General features: G+C 40.6%; 1 protein-coding gene across 4 annotated transcripts in view; it reads right to left on the bottom strand.

The window, feature by feature from the left end:
• Positions 1-11,866: 11,866 nt before the first annotated feature.
• runx1t1 (RUNX1 partner transcriptional co-repressor 1) overlaps positions 11,867-15,988 on the bottom strand; it is a 61,072-nt gene continuing 56,950 nt past the window's right edge. For all 4 annotated transcript variants that reach the window (XM_030741570.1, XM_030741572.1, XM_030741571.1 and 1 more), the window contains exon 11: positions 11,867-15,805. In XM_030741570.1, coding sequence (XP_030597430.1) covers positions 15,482-15,805 — 324 coding nt within the window. In that variant the 3' untranslated portion in view covers positions 11,867-15,481. The remainder of the gene's footprint in view (positions 15,806-15,988) is intronic.

Below are 15,988 nucleotides of genomic sequence, written 5' to 3'. Positions count from 1 at the left end.
AAATAATTGCTGCCTAATTTATAAACGCAGACAGATTGCCAACATGTTGTCAGTTTGCACTGATGAGCACAACTCATCTGTGACAGGTCTCTTTGCAGTAGGGGGGCTCGACTGAACTGGTTGCAACATTTTAAATTCCTATATAAAAGCAGGGTTGCTCAGTATCTATGCCATTCTGTAGTTAAATTGCCGCCCTGCATCAAGCACAGTGCAGAATTTTCTGAATTTCTGTAGATCTGAATTGCAGATCTACAAGGTTCAGGCTGGATTCTGAATGTAAGTGGTTAATATGAATTTCTGTTTAATGTGAAATATTCATGTAGACAGCAACAGATTTGCGATTTATCACAGTTAATCACTGTATTATCATGAACAGATTGCAAGGAGTTGCCAACTTGACCCCATTCAGTTGCAGACTGATAGCAGACTGACTCAGTCTTATTGTCATTTTATCACCATTTTTACACCAAAGATGGCAACTGACTGCAAGTGGTCGCAGAACTAGTTCCCATCTTAGAAAGCAGCCATTTCTAAGGCAACACAATTGCAAGTTCATTGCACACAGTTGCAATAATTTTGGTTGTGCTGCAGGCTTCAACCACTGTTTTCCATATTCTAGCATAACAGTAACATGTAGTAAAAGATGGCACTTTCTCCTAATGTTTCAAACTATATTGTGTTGGGGCCATGAAATCAAGCTTTTTTAATGAAGTGTCTTGTTAATTCAGAAAAACAGTCCAAATTATATATATATATATATATATAATTATTATTTTATGTTTGACTTGTGCTGTATAGTATACTCTAAAAATGGACTGAGTCAATTTTATCTTCTTGAAACTACACAGAGACACATTCATTTTGACTAGCACACCACAAATCTATATTTGTGTAACACTGGTAACAGCAGAACAAATGATTTATTTTGACAAACTCAGTCAATAGCATAATAATGCTACGAAAAGATGGATGAATGTTACCTTCTTTTTTTTGCTGGGTTATCTGAATCAGTGTGCTCAGCAGACTTGGAGGGGAGATTCAGCATGTTGTGATGCTCAAAAGTTCCCTGACTGATGTTAAAAAGGGTTTTTAATGCATTAAACATTCATAGTTTTCAGACTGTAATTTCTTTTGCAACCAATATTGTAGCAACTCATGCCGCAAAGATTCTCTGGCTTATAAACCTTGAAAAGTTTCACTGGAATTTAAAAGTTGTTAACATTTCTTTCATCTGTGGTATCTCAGGGGTTCATACAGATCAATAAATTACATTTTTTCTGTTCCCTGACTTTTGCATGCATACTGGTTGAGCATCACGGGATGCAAAACCACATCTCACTCTTAGGTTTTATTATTTTTACATCTTACCTCACACTTTCAGGCTGGAGGTAAACACAGTCAGTTTTAATGCAATAATATGCTGTCTTAGGTTTCCTTTGGTAGGCATAGTTATGATTTTTATTTAGGATTGAATAGCATTAATTGCCAGGACAATCTAACAGCACCAAACTAAATTTCTGTCAATTAGTTTTATCCACAACCCATCTCCCACCACGTCCTTTTCTTTTGGGAATTGCACACAAATAAGTCTAAGTGTACACACACACACACACACACACACACCACATGTGCCCTCTCACAGAGATGGATGGCATGTGTTGCTGCCTCTCTCCTAGGCTAGCATCCAGGTGCACAACAGCTGGGGAAGCCATGGAGAGTGTGCTGGGAAAGGAGGGTTGGGGACTCAGTGGACCAGGGATGGGTGGATGGAAGTGGGGCCAGGGGATGTAAAGGATGATCAGGAATGTTATAAATTTCTCAGACTTTCTCAGGGTGCTTATGGCTTCTTCCTGTCCATTGCAACAGAACTACTAATCTTCACTGTTGCTGTGGTGGTGAGCTCAATTTCATCACACCCTCTTGGTCACAGTTACTTTTTCCCTCTGAGCATAAACTTTGCTCTTTGCTCCGTCTCTGTTGATGGACAATCATTAAAAGGAGAAAGCAGCATGGTGATCTGAACAAAAGAAAGATTAAAAAAAAAAGAAGAGGTAAAGCTCAAAAGAAATGTGTTGCATAAGCGGTGCTTCATTTAGGACTGAGAGAGATAAATCGCAGGCACTCAAGGGCATAGTGACTTACTATTCAATAGGACCAACTGTCAGTTACTTGCGATAAATGACTCAAAAATATGCAACCAGTGTTTAACTACAAATCCTCAAGTGCCAGGCAGAAAAAGGCTGATTGCTCTTTTTCTAGTAGCAGGCACCTTTCAGGGAAACATACTGCCATTGACTCTAAATCAAAGTAATAGATACGGCTCCCTGCTGCTCTTCAGAATTCAAAAAAGAAAGTTTGAAATATGTTGAATAATGTCAAGAGTTACTAAGTTACTTTAGCTTGAGGTCACAGACAGCCATGATTGATTCGTTATTATGACATTTGTTGATTATTTTCTAGCCACTTTTGAAAATAGTGTTAAGCATTTTTATCAATCTAAGGCACTGACATTTTAACAAATCTCTATTTTTAAAACCTCTTAGGACCAAAATGATTTAAGTGTCATGTTATTTGACAAAACAAGGTATTATAAAAAAAAAAATATCTTATGCTTTGTAATACTTTTGATAGATTCAACTATTGAATGAATTAAAAAAAAATCACAAATAATGATGAAACTAACATACATACAAGTGTAGCAACATTACACTTGTATGTGTCAAGTTGTATGTGTTTTCTTAGATATGTGGAGAACTCTGTCAAGGTCAGGACTCCACACAGAACAATTAATCACTGAGCCAACCTGGAGGATAAAACACGATTTTCCAGCTCTCCATATGTTGCAGGGTTTATACAAGGCTTCATACTGTGTATATAGGTGAAGTCTGTGGAATATTTGAATGGTATGGGATGGATTCACTGAGCAGGAAACAGTGGGGTTCAAGATGACTGATGGATTGTGATGTCCCACTGAGTGTCATGGTGAACTTTCTGGATGTGATCCGGCTCAGTGGATTTAGATTGTAACCAAATGAGCTGAAGACAAGATACAACAGAGCAGAAATACTCCAAAAGTACTGCACGACTTATTTTCACTTCCAGATGTGATTTTTGCTGGTTCACGAAACACTGAAATATAGGGCATGCACCGAAGAATAACACCCCCCCCCACCCAAAAAAAAAACAAAAAAAAAACTCTCAGTATCAATATGCATGTCTGATGTTGACATATCCACTAAAACCACACAAAAAAACACATACACTTGGAACTGTATCATGGGTATGCGTGGGTACTGCATCTCAGCATGCCATCCATCATGTGGTAAAACCACAGTAGGCAGTATACTGTGTGTTTGGCCTCGACTCCTCGTTCAGCCCTCATTAGCCATCAATCACCTCCTCTCCACTGGCTGCCTGCATGGGAAGAGACCTCCTGACTTCACATCCTAGCAAGAGCTTCAATTTGGCACTTAAACACCAACCCACACACATGCAACCACACGTACAAATGGTAAAAACACATACTTGCTCAGCCCTATGAAAACAATGTCAAAGAGTTTTAGAGAAATGCTTATGTATTAAGAGCAGGTGGAAGGTCTGCATGTTCTTAAAGTTAAGCATCTTGTTTATAAAGTTAAATATCTTGTTTATCCTGTTTATCCTATGGAAATGTCAGGGAGAGTCCTTAGACACTATACACACTGTAAAAGGTCAGAATCCTTCCTTATTAAAATTATTTCAAGCTATATTTGAAAATGAAGCCAGTTTGGGCAGTGACCAAGGCCTCCTCTGACTGTTGCTCAAGCCATACAGCACAGGACCTCTACAGCTCCTCTGGCCCACAGGAGGGTGAACACATGTGGCTAGTTTTGGCTAAGCCCAGCTTGGTGCAATGGGCTAAACACAGGCTGCCAGTTGCTCACCAATGAGCTTGTCCTTCAGGCCAAGCTCCAGTGTCGCGCCCTGGTATCCCTGTTCCCAGGGAAGTTGCTGGATTTCTAGAATTTTTCTTCATAGGGGTCTCTTGAATCACACTTAGTCTGGACTTTCACAAGTTTGTCAGTGAATACCTTACAGTTGTTGCAAAATGTAGCTGTATCAATGTGAGAATGGAATAAATGCAGTTACTAAATTTTTAATATATAATCTCAATTTGATGCCCTATTCAAGCTGTCTATCTCTACATTCAACAAGCATGTGTGTACAACTGTGAATGTGCATTTCCATCTGTTTGAAACAACCGTGTTTGTTAGAACTAGAACAACACATGGCGGCTTACAGAATGCTATCAAGGTTAAGGGTGAGATTGCAGGAGGTAGGATGGAGTGTAAAGAAATGGAAGGAGTTTTTTTTTTTCATTGACTTCTTCTGTTGAGTTTTCACTGTCCCCCAGGGACATAAGAAGGCTTTGTGTATTTTTTCTACATCACCTGCTGGGCAGTGTATGGAGGCCATTACTTAACACTGATAGCTGCAATGGCTTTTGTCCTCGGCCTGTACGCTCCACAGCTGAATACACTGCAGTGTTAAGGAGATGTAAGGTTGTGTGTTCCCTGGCACAGCAAGATACAGAGTGTTTGATTTTGTCTTTTACTGCAATGACTTTCTCCATCCCATTCTGTTGGATAACCTACATATACTGCAGCTTTGCTTAACCAAAGTGGTTTGTAGCTCACAGTAATCAACACAATGCTCACAGGTTTGGAGTTATTTACCTTCACTGTGTCATAAATCATTTTGAACTTTGAGATTTGGGCATTATTACCAAATGCTGCTGATAAAAGGAGAGCATTTCCCCGTCATATCCTTTACCCCAAGACTTTCTCGCTGTTCCTCTCTCTCTGTCTGATTCCTCAACTCCTATCTCTTCCACCAGCTCTGCTCATCTATCTCCGGCCCCTGTCTCTTTTGCTATTTTTCTTTTCCTCCTCACTGTTTCGCTTTGTGTGTGTGTTGAGAGAGACAGACAGAGAGAGAGAGAGACAGAGAGAGGCCTGACACATGGGCCCAGTTTCTTAATAATGTCATTCGTTGTGAACGCTATTAGCAGATTACCCTTGGCCCAGGGCAGCCTAGCCATGTGCAGGAACTAGATAACCTTGTGTTCGGTAATTTAATATCAACACTTCCCCTCTTTTCTTACCACGCTTTACAACACACAAATACCCTGCTTGTCCCCTCCGGTCCTATTTCTTGAACAGAGAGGGAGGGAGAGAGTTGGGGGGGGGGATTACAAGATAGTGACTTCTTGAAGATTCCTTTCCTTCACTGAGAAGTGTGTCAAATCACCCCTTGTCCATGGGTGTGAGAAAATACATAAACAGGCTTATAGTGAAAATTCCATCAGATTTAATGCAGTGAATTTAGCTCAGCACAACATCAAAGGAGCTGCCCATCTTTTAAAAGGCCCTAGATGAGAGTAATGTCATTTTACCCCCTCCTCCTATTTTTTCCCCCTCCTGGGCTATCATAGATGTAATATTTACCACATATCAGGCCAATATTAAAAGCGCAGAGGAAATTTCCTGTCACACAGTTTGATTTTGTAAAGAGTGGGTTAGAGAGGCAGGGACATACACTACAGGAAGGGAGAGATCTACCACTTAAAGGAGCAAGCCATTCTAGAATCAAATCCCACGCTCTATCCCCCACAAGCTGATTCACAATCCTGCATTAGTGGCTATATCCCACCTCGTCCTGCTGCTAGTCTTCTTTCCGCCGCCCGTGAGCCAAGCAGGGGCGAGAGGGCCAGACAGCACAGCCCTATCACTCACCGGCACTCTCTCACACCGGCATTACCACGCCTTTATCTCATCTTCTGCAGCCCGCCACAGCCGGTCGCCTCACGGTCCTCCAGGCTACTTTACTAATAACCTAATCCTTATCAGTCACTGTGCACCTCTGCCTGTGATCAAAGAGCCAATTAATGGAGCGGGGAAAGGTGAAGCATTCAAATAATGGAGACAGCTGTTTTTCTCTGTTTGAGAAAATCCATTTTGTATTGTTATCGGCTCCGAGCAGTTCCCCCCCAACTAGCGCTTAATTCAAGTTGCTGACTGCTTCTGCCTGGCTTGATAAGAGAGAGTGAGAAAAGACGGGGAAAGAGCCAGAGGAAGATGAGGGGAGGGGGAAGAAAAGAGCCCTGGTCACAATGAACTTTATGTAGAAGAATGTGGCAGGAATATCACAGCAGTCCAACTCATCCCCGAGCTTTATCAACTCCAAAGTGGTTGAACACAGAGATAAGGACAGGAGATGGGGTCATAAAAAGGCAGAGCTTCCAGAGCTGACGAGCTAGTTTGTGGCTTCACTGTCATTTGTTTTGAATGGGGGCTGATTCCAGCTCTTTGACGTCCAACATGCAAAAAACCCGAGGTTAGCTAGGGGTTAATTGCACTGGTGTTAGAGCAGCACATAAAAACCTCCATCAAAGGCTCAATATGGTAACGGCTTTGTTGTAATGTAGATCATCTACTTAATGTTAATAGTTCATCGAGCCCTGTCACTATGTTTGGTGACATTTTAATGCTTAGCATAGGGTTGTTGCACCAGCTGTTCAATCAGTCTTTCAAGTGTACAAGATGCTCTGTCTCCCACACTGGATAATCACTGTAACTTGTTTCTTACACTGTATTAATAAGCACATAGATATACAGGACACATATTAATAGGATGATAATCAATGCTTACAAGGCCACAAATTGGCTCCAGCTGGTTTTGATTACTGTTTGTCCTCTTTTAAACATCACAGTGAGCTCCAACACTTGGCCACCCGAGGCTGTGTAGTGCCCTGAAAATTAATCATTTCGTTTTCCTACCTACTTGTGCTCATTTGTCACTTGCAGCAGCTGGTCTTTGTTCTTTCAAGAGTCTGATGCAGACGGAGATAATATTTTCAGTTTACAGCCAGGCAAGGTTGTGAAATTTTAACACATGATGATACACTATAGTGCCAAAAGTATTCAGTCACCCATGGGTGACTGAATACTTTTGGCAATATAGTGAATTCAGGTGTTCCAATCACTTCCATGGCCACAGGTGTATAAACCAAGCACCTATTCATGCAGACTGTTTAAACAAACATTTGTGAAAAAATTGGTCGCTCTCAGGAGTTCAGTGAATTCCAGCGTGGTAGAGAGTTTCATGGAATGGGTTTCCATGGCCAAACAGCTGCATCCAAGCCTTACATCACCAAGTGCAATGCAAAGCATCAGATGCAGTGGTGTAAAGCTCGCCACCACTGGCCTCTAGAGCAGTGGAGACGTGTTCTCTGGAGTGCCGAATCACGCTTCTCCATCTGGCAATCTAATGGATGAGTCTGGGTTTGGCGGTTGCCAGGAGAACAGTACTTGTCTGACTGCACTGTGCCAAGTGTAAAGTTTGGTGGAGGGGGGGATTATGGTGTGGGGTTGTTTTTCAGGAGTTGAGCTCGCCCCCTTAGTTCTAGTGAAAGGAACTCTTAATGCTTCAGCATACCAAGACATTTTGGACAATTTCATGCTCCCAACTCTGTGGGAACAGTTTGGGGATGGCCCCTTCCTGTTCCAACATGACTGCACACCAGTGCACAAAGCAAGGACCATAAAGACATGGATGAGTGAGTTTGGTGTGGAAGAACTTGACTTGTTACTCAAGTTTATATGTGTGTGAAGGCAGACGAGTGAATACTTTTGGCAACATAGTGTATGTGTTATGTGTCTTTTTACTTATTTACTTTACTTTTTACTTTTTTACTTATTTACTTATTGCACCTGTTTCTTACCAGTTCACACAAACACCTCAGTCCTCCCATTTTCTTAACTGCTTGTCCAACTAGAGTAACAATGGGGCTGGATCTTATGCTAGCAGATCTTAGGCACAAGGCACTGGATCCCCTGGACAGGTTGCCAGTCCATCACAGAGCTAATATGGACAGCCCAACTACCATTCATGTTCACATTCATGCCTATGGTCAGTTCAGAATCATCAGTTAACACCTCCACTATATCAGACTTGTTGCTTAAAAATGCAAAGTTGTTGAAACTGTTTGCATTCTGTACTTGTTAAACACAGTAGGGCTTCTCAGATCAGTTACAGAGTCTGTCATGCAAGGTAGGGCTGGAATTACCACCTGGACTTTATTCTGCTTTTCTGTCTTTTTATGCTTTACTCTAAAAATAAAAATAAGTGTGTGGTTAAAATAGAAATCCAAAGGTTTGCTTTTAAAATCTTCATGTTTTTCTTGCTTTCAAGCTGAAGAATCTATGCTGAAAGATATAGGATACATTTCTGTTGGCAGCAGTATTAGTAAATGAGAGAGAGAGAGAGAGTGAAGAAAAGGGAAAATCAGTGCACAGGTGTGTTCACACATAACTTCTTTTTATAATAGCAAGAATGTTATGTTTAAACTAGTGGATATAGACTGAAATTTTTAGTAAGATTTGTTATAGTGCAAAGGGTTAAAATGTTATATTTTTCAGCCTCCAGCTTCTAATTAAGCTTTTGCATTCATAAACAAAACTTTTGGATTTACATTCTTACAAAATAAAATTATTTTCTGCAGTGTCTACTTTTGCTCTCAAACCAATGCATTCTCAAGCAAGCCAAGAGAATAGCCATACAACATGTCCTGAGTCTCCGGTTCACAGTCCTGTATGGAGTTGGTGCTTTTTGAAACAGATCCTGGTGATGTCACATGAAGCTGACTTTTTGGCTTCCTCCCACAGTCCAAATACCAAAGAATGAAGTTAGTGGAGTTAGGTTAACTGGTCATTCTAAATTGCTCATAGGTGTGAATGTGAGTATGAATGGTTGTCTGTCTCTTTGTTTTAGCCCTGCGACAGACTGGCGACCTGCCCAGGCTGTACCCTGCCTCTCGCCCCATGACAGCTGGGAAAGGCTCCAGCTTCCCCCCGCGACCCCGAATTGGATAAGTGGAAGAAAATGTGTGCCTGCCCCCCTCCCCTTCCATAATTGGCTTATAAATTCTTCAGTTATGACCATGTGAAATCACACTAACCCTTTACTGCCAAAATCTAATCATTTCAAAAAGTGAACATACATGCATATGTATGTACATGTATGTGTTGGATGTACCAAATTTGAAGACATTTTCTTAAGCTTTTGCTGTGATGGCTCATTCACGATTTGGGTTGAAGTCTAAATCTTCTTCTGTAAAGTTGCAATAAACTTTCTGATCAGTCCTTTCTTAAGCCCATGTAAACATTTGTTACCAATTTGGAGAAATTCCTGAGATATTGTGTTCATCAAAGTATGCATAGAAAGAATCCAAAAACATAATGCCCTCACCACGGTTGTTATAGGAGAGATGTATCCAAAAATAGCCATAAGTTTTCTGATTACTTTAACTCTCAAATGCTGTAGACACAGAAATCACCATCCAACATTCTAAGAAAGTATTATGATAATATTTATAATTGAGAAATAGAAAATAATTTTGAATTGCTGCATGCCTATTATTATATATGCTATGCTTATTTAACATCTTATAAACAAAGTCTCATTATTGTACACATGACATGGAGAGTTAATTTGTCTTCTGTGGCTTTTTTTTTTCTCTTGCAACACATAAGCCTCAATCTCAGGAATTAAAGGAGTCATGAGAAAACAGGAAGTAGTACATTTCAAGTCAAAAATTATGCTCTTACAGTATCAATATTTACTGTTATGGTGTCTTTTATTTTGAAAATTGAAAGGCTTGTCTGTGCCTGCCTTCCTGGCTTCCTCCCCATCTGCTCTGTGAGGTGGCTTGTGTAAAATGAAATCTGATGCTATTTTAAGCAACCCCTGACCTTATATTGGATGCCTCAGAAATGCGCATCAGAATATCTGGTGGCATTGCCTTGAGTGGGCGCAATGAGCAAAGGGCGCCAAGTTGGAGGCAGAACGCGATGCAGGTGCACCCAGTGTGTTAAGTTGTGTTAAGCACCCTACTGTTAAGTTGTGACTGTAGTGTCTTGTAGATAAAATTAACTAACTTGTGAAATATTATAATTGCAAGCTATCAAAGAAAAGATCAAACACAGATATTTACAGATTCATACAGTGTCACAACTAAGGAGGAACAACTGTTATTCTCTGTGAACATTTTAAAGACACAGTAATAATGAGGACAGTGAGGCCCTGAGCCCTGGAAAGAGGAATAAAGACCATCTGACTGAAAAAATGAAGACGCCACTTTTGGAGTTTAGATACAGAGAACTCAGCAATAACTGATTTTTCACTTCGTACTCATGGGATTTCCACTTTGCAGCACCAACAGCTGAACAAATTAAAAGTTAACAAAATAGCAAAATAGGTTTCAAACTGCAATTAATTGCTTATATTTTAAGCAATACAAGCCTTGACACGCAGATCTGTTCATGTTTCAGCTTGTCAGATACTCAAAGATGCAACACAAGCAATAAAATACGAAAACACACGACATAAGACGTGAGTTGGCATTTAAAGCACAGCTTGAGATAAAGTTGGCTGTGTATGAACTTTAAATGTGACGTTGTAATAGAGCAGGAGCGGCTGAGATAACCTGCCTTAAAGTTTCTAACATGACTTAAGCCCCAGAAATGCTGAATGCTAGACCCAACAATATCCCTCTCATTGTGCAGGAGTGTAACAGCGTCTTTTCATAAGTCCCCCTGCCCCCTAAAGGTCCCAGTATACTTGCTGTGCTGGTTGCTTCGCACACCACTGGTAACGTCACCACGCAGTCAGATCCATTTATGCTCGCTGTTATGGCGCAGGGAGCTTCTGCAGTATCCTCCACGTGTGCAGAGTTTTTTCAAACTGTTGCAACCTCTCCCTCTGTATAATCTGTGAATCTCTGAGCTTTTGTACGCTCGTGTCTTCACAGCCAGCTTACAAAAATTGAGAGGCGCACGACCTGCAGAAATGGCAGATGGCAACAGTGGATGTGACGTCAATTTGACAACATTCCCGCTGTTTGTGAGGCACTGCGTGGCGGGTATAAAATGTCCCTGAACTTCTGCATCTTTCAAATGACAAAGCTTCATTGTTTTGACAGCTGTCTGTCAAAGAAAGTCCAAGATAAGGTCATCATTAGGGAGACCCCCTGTAATTTTGGCTGTTTTAATGCTCATTGAAGCTGGTTCCAAAGAGGTGCCCACACAGGAAATGATTTGCTCGTTGCACATTGCTTTGCGGCTTACAGTTGCTTATGGAGATTCCAGGCTGTGATTGCTCAGTTGACCATTTAATGTCGTTATCACCCTGTCATATGTCAATCAGTGGTATCCTTTGCACTCATTGGTAGCTGCTCCAGAGAAAAGTTTAACTCGGGATCTGCTCACTTCACATCGCCAACTGTGATTTCACCCGTTTCCGCTTGAAGTTGTGGAATGTTGCTAACTTTTTGCCACTGGTTGCCACATTGCTGCAAATAATGCTTCTTGTGTGGATGCCCCCTTAAGTTTGCTGCTGTAATGAAAGAACACAACTCTGAATTCTCTGGGCAGGAATTAACATATTTATTACACCGTAAAGAACAACAATACCAGAATTATACTGCAAAGTTTCACAGACTGACAGACCATAGTTTACAGCCCAAAAAAAAGAATTAAAATTAAGAAACAAAAAAAGGAAAAAAAAAAATCAACAAGAAACCACAGTTCTGACATAGTAGACTGGAAAGCTCTCTAGAGGACACTGACCCTAAGCGATGGAAAGACCGCTTAGTGTCAGCCTACCACTAACCTGTGGTTTTCATGTCTCAATTAAGTATTGCACAACAACTTCAAATTATTTGAGCTCTTTTTTTTTTCACAATAAATTTTCTCAAGAGAACAGAAAAACCCCTCCCACCCCTGAAGTTCAACTCCCCACCCCACCCCACCCCTCCCAAACCCGCCCAATTAATGCTACGGCCTTGCTGTTCACCTCTGGCCCTTCCATTTCCCCATTGTTTCTTGTTAAGTAGGAAATTTAAATAACGTTTCCCCCCATTGTGAAAAACAGGCATGCCTAAACTCATAGCCTTAATTTTTTTTTTTCTTTTCCAAGGTTGACCTTTTGTATATTCCCCAGCTGACAAATCGACAAGCACTTCCGCATGTCTTAACAACAGAGAAAAAAAAAAAATAACAAAAGAGGAGAAAAGGTGGTGGGGAAATAGGGAAGAAAAAAGAGCAAGAGAAACATTTCTTATCTGTGACCTTAGCTTGTATCGTCGAGATAGGAATCGACAACACTTTTCTTTAAAATTAGCACAATTTCTCAAATCTGTTCAAACAATTCAAACTCTTGATGTACTCTAGAAATGCCACAGGCATAAAGGAACATAACAAAAGTTTTTTTTCTGTTTTTTTTTTCTCATTTCTATTTATTTAGGTTTCATTTATTTATGAGGTCTGCATTGTTACCAAGTAATGATATGGTTTTGCAGCTGTATGAGCTTCGACTTTGGGTTTTATATTTTCCTGTTCTCTTGTGCCCATTTGGTTTCGACTAGACCAGTATCAGCGCTGTGACTGATGCTCTTATCGTGCTGTAAGAGGTAGAGTGAGACTTGTTTGCCACCGAGGAATTTGTAGCAAAACACACATAGAGGAGGGAAGAAAGAAAATAAAAATAATACAGCTTCTCAAAGTATCATTGAATGATAATGTTTCCTAGCTTTTTTTTTCTTTCTTTTTTTTTTTAAACCCAGATTTTGCCCTGATAATTATGAACACATACATTATTTGTTGTATACCTTTAAATACACTAGTGTTAAAACAGCTTGGCTGTTTCTTCACAGCTTCTGAGAAGTCGCTAGTAGGGTGTCAGACACCTTTTTGGATTGTTTAACCCTTTAAAGTCAAGAATGCAAGTGTGTGTTGTAGTTAGACAAGAAGGGAGAGATGAGGAAGTACAGAGGGAGCAAACTGCCCCGAACCTTTGTGGGCCTCCACTTGTTCCTTGAGGTCAGAATTTGTAACGCGCTTCTGTGTAGCACCAAGGTGTTTGGGGTGAGTGTCGGGGTAAGTGCTCTCTTACTGCGATTGAGAGGTTTGTCTGATTTACGTTGAAGGTTTGGAACAAAACTGTGATGGATTATCCCAAATGATTTAAATAAATAAATACACTATAATGGTATTGGTGTGAAAGGCCAGTCTCACATTTACCTCTGTGAATCAAAAACGTAACCACTTAAAGCTGAAATGGGCACTTAATCTGACATTTGTGTAATGAGAAAATGTGTAAACAATATCCGAAAGTCTCTCAAGAATTGCTTCCTACAATGGTTACAGAAGTTATGTTTGTGTCACATTAGCTATTATTGCTGCAATTAAAGTCTATCTCCGCTCCGCACGCTCATCGCGGTCAATTCACACCTTCTCATTCCACAATGTGAGACGAGTGCTGTTGGTTTCCAGAATGTGGTTAAAATGAATTAATTTTCTAACACGGAAATTGTTTTTGTTCCTACAAATGTGAACAAAAGTTGCAGAAATGAATGGCCGAATGTTTGAGTGGACAAACCTCTTTTCAAAAAATCGTTTAAATCAGGATTTTGGTCCTTGGTGTCAGTCTTTGGCTGTTTTTGGTGTTTTTTTTTTTTTTGTTTTTAATGTTTAACTCTTGTGTTAATACTGCGTGTTACCTGGTGCTTTGCAGTGTTAAAGCTGTCAATCGGAGTCTACACCTCTGCATTTGGAAAGTTAGTTTGTTAGAATATTTTTTTTTTTGTATTTGTTTTTATTATTATTATAATTTTTTTTGGGTTGTTTTTAAATTTTTCTAAAAAATAACAAATATTTAACAAACGTTCAGTAATGTGCATGCACTGTTGTAACTATTTAAACAACGACAACAAAAAAAAAGACGTTATGGCTGCTTTTCTTAGCATGTTAAAAAAAAAGAATGGGTTTGGTGTTTTACTTTTTTTTTTTTCTATCTCCTCCCATCCAAAGAAAGTAAAAGTAGAAGATGCTAATACTACATACAAAATGAGTTGATGAGTTATGGCTCCATACCTACAACACAAGTATGCTGAAAAGAAGCATGCCGAAATAACCTCTGTGACAGTGCAAATACATATATGTATGTCCCTTGTACAAAACATTTAGGGTAGCATTCCGCGCAACATGCTAGTTCTCAGAAAAGATCTGGGTCGGACTCAAGTAGCAGCTCTGAGATATAGCTTGTGTCTTTTCTTGAGGACAGAGGGAAGTAAAACTTATAGAACTACAAGGAATCTACCACTTATACACAGAATAGAAAAGAAGCAGCTCAAAAAAAAAAAAAGATAACACTTCTTTTTTTTTTTATCTCTTTTTGCACCAGCTAGAGAAAGAGAGAGAGAGAGCGTTATGAAGGACTTAGAGTTGTGACTGGTTGAAGTACTATGCATTGTCACAATTGTCCAACACATATACAATAAATAACCATTGATGACACCACAGGACAGAAGTCTTAAACACCATGACATCTACAGAAAACGAGTAAGAACATGAAGAAAGATGAAAAATGTTGAGATTGGAGGGGGGTGTCTGGGGTGAGTCTACACACACTGTATGTTTCCAGAGGCTCCTGTCGAGGTCATTTGACAGTCTCACCGGTGGGTTGATGACTTCACTTCCTGTTTGAGAGTGTCTGTGACCCACCAAGCATTCAAGTCGTATTTGGTCCGTCCTCCACGTGTGCAGTGGGCAAAGTTTTTGTATCTTGTCCAAGAATTCTTCCTTTTACATCAGAGACATGAATTTGTATTTCCCAGCCCACTGACCTGGATATTATTACAAGTGAGAGGGAAATAACATTGGTTGAACAGCTGGCTCTGCTTGCAATCTGCTGCACATCTGCCCGTTTCATGGCGGTCTGTGGGCCAGAAATTCAGTCCATCCCTCCCCCCTCTCCAGGCAGCAAACTTGTTTATTCATCCTTCTGTGTGTCTTTCAGGATTTTTAAATCTAATATCTCTCTTTACACCAAAGTCGTTCTCCTAGATAGTTGTGTTCCCCATGATATGCTGTTTGATAAATGTCTGAGGTTGGCTAGTCTCATGTCCCACGTACAGGAAGGAACTAACCATTAACTCCAGGGTGAAAAATAAAAACGTTTAAAAAGGGGAGGTCAGATATACTTGTCTTGAGTTCACGGCTATCTCTGCTCAGTCTCTTCATATTTACAGGAGAAAATAAGATAAGCTACAATGACAACAACATTAACAGCAACAGGTACAAGGACAAACAGTCAACAAGAATAGCAAGTGTAACAATAAAAGAATGTCCATTTTTAAATTCATTCATTCAAAACAAAGAATATCTTTGTGTTTCTTTAAAGTCATGGCAAGTCAATATGACCTGATTATGGACTTCCTCTTCCTCCTTCTATGACTATGCTGCAAGATAGACAGAAGTATTGCCGTCTCTTTCTAGTATCTAAGCATCTTTGCAAGGCAATGTAGACAGCCGTGCTAGTTGTTGGGTTGAGGGCTGGCTGTTACACCTGGGAAGCCTTTGCCTCCTACCTCTGTGTGAGTTTCTTAGCGCGGTGTGCCATCAAGGGCAGAGGAGGACGGGGTGCTAGGGGTGGATGAGCGAGGGGTAGCGGCAGGGGGGGTAGCAGCCGGACTCCCAGTCCCGCTGCTTGGGGTGCAAGCAGAGGAGCTGATGGGAGCCGGGGTCTCTGACCCTGGAACAACCCCTCCCTGCTGCTGGCTGGCCTGCTGCTGCTGAGCCTGCAGGGTCTGACCGCACACATGGTGATGCTTCTCCCAGTCTTTATGCTGGCAGAAGGAGCCGCAGTAGCGTGCCGTGTTGCAGCCGCTGCACGTCTCACTGGCCTTGCGTCCACAGTTCCAGCAGCTCTGACAGACAGAAAAAGACAAAGTCAAATAACAAAAATGGCAATCAGACAGAAAATTGATCAGTCAGTGTGATCCAGCCCTGGTTACTGGTAAAATTGTGATTTTGTATTTGTTTTAATGCTCTTTTCACATGAAAATCTATTTGTATGTTGTGACCAGAAGAAAGAAATCCACATTAAACTG

This window comes from Archocentrus centrarchus, chromosome 11 (assembly GCF_007364275.1).
Source record: "Archocentrus centrarchus isolate MPI-CPG fArcCen1 chromosome 11, fArcCen1, whole genome shotgun sequence".
NCBI classification, from domain to species: domain Eukaryota; kingdom Metazoa; phylum Chordata; class Actinopteri; order Cichliformes; family Cichlidae; genus Archocentrus; species Archocentrus centrarchus.
Note: the sequence above shows the minus strand (reverse complement) of the source record. Positions and strands in the feature narration are given on the sequence as shown.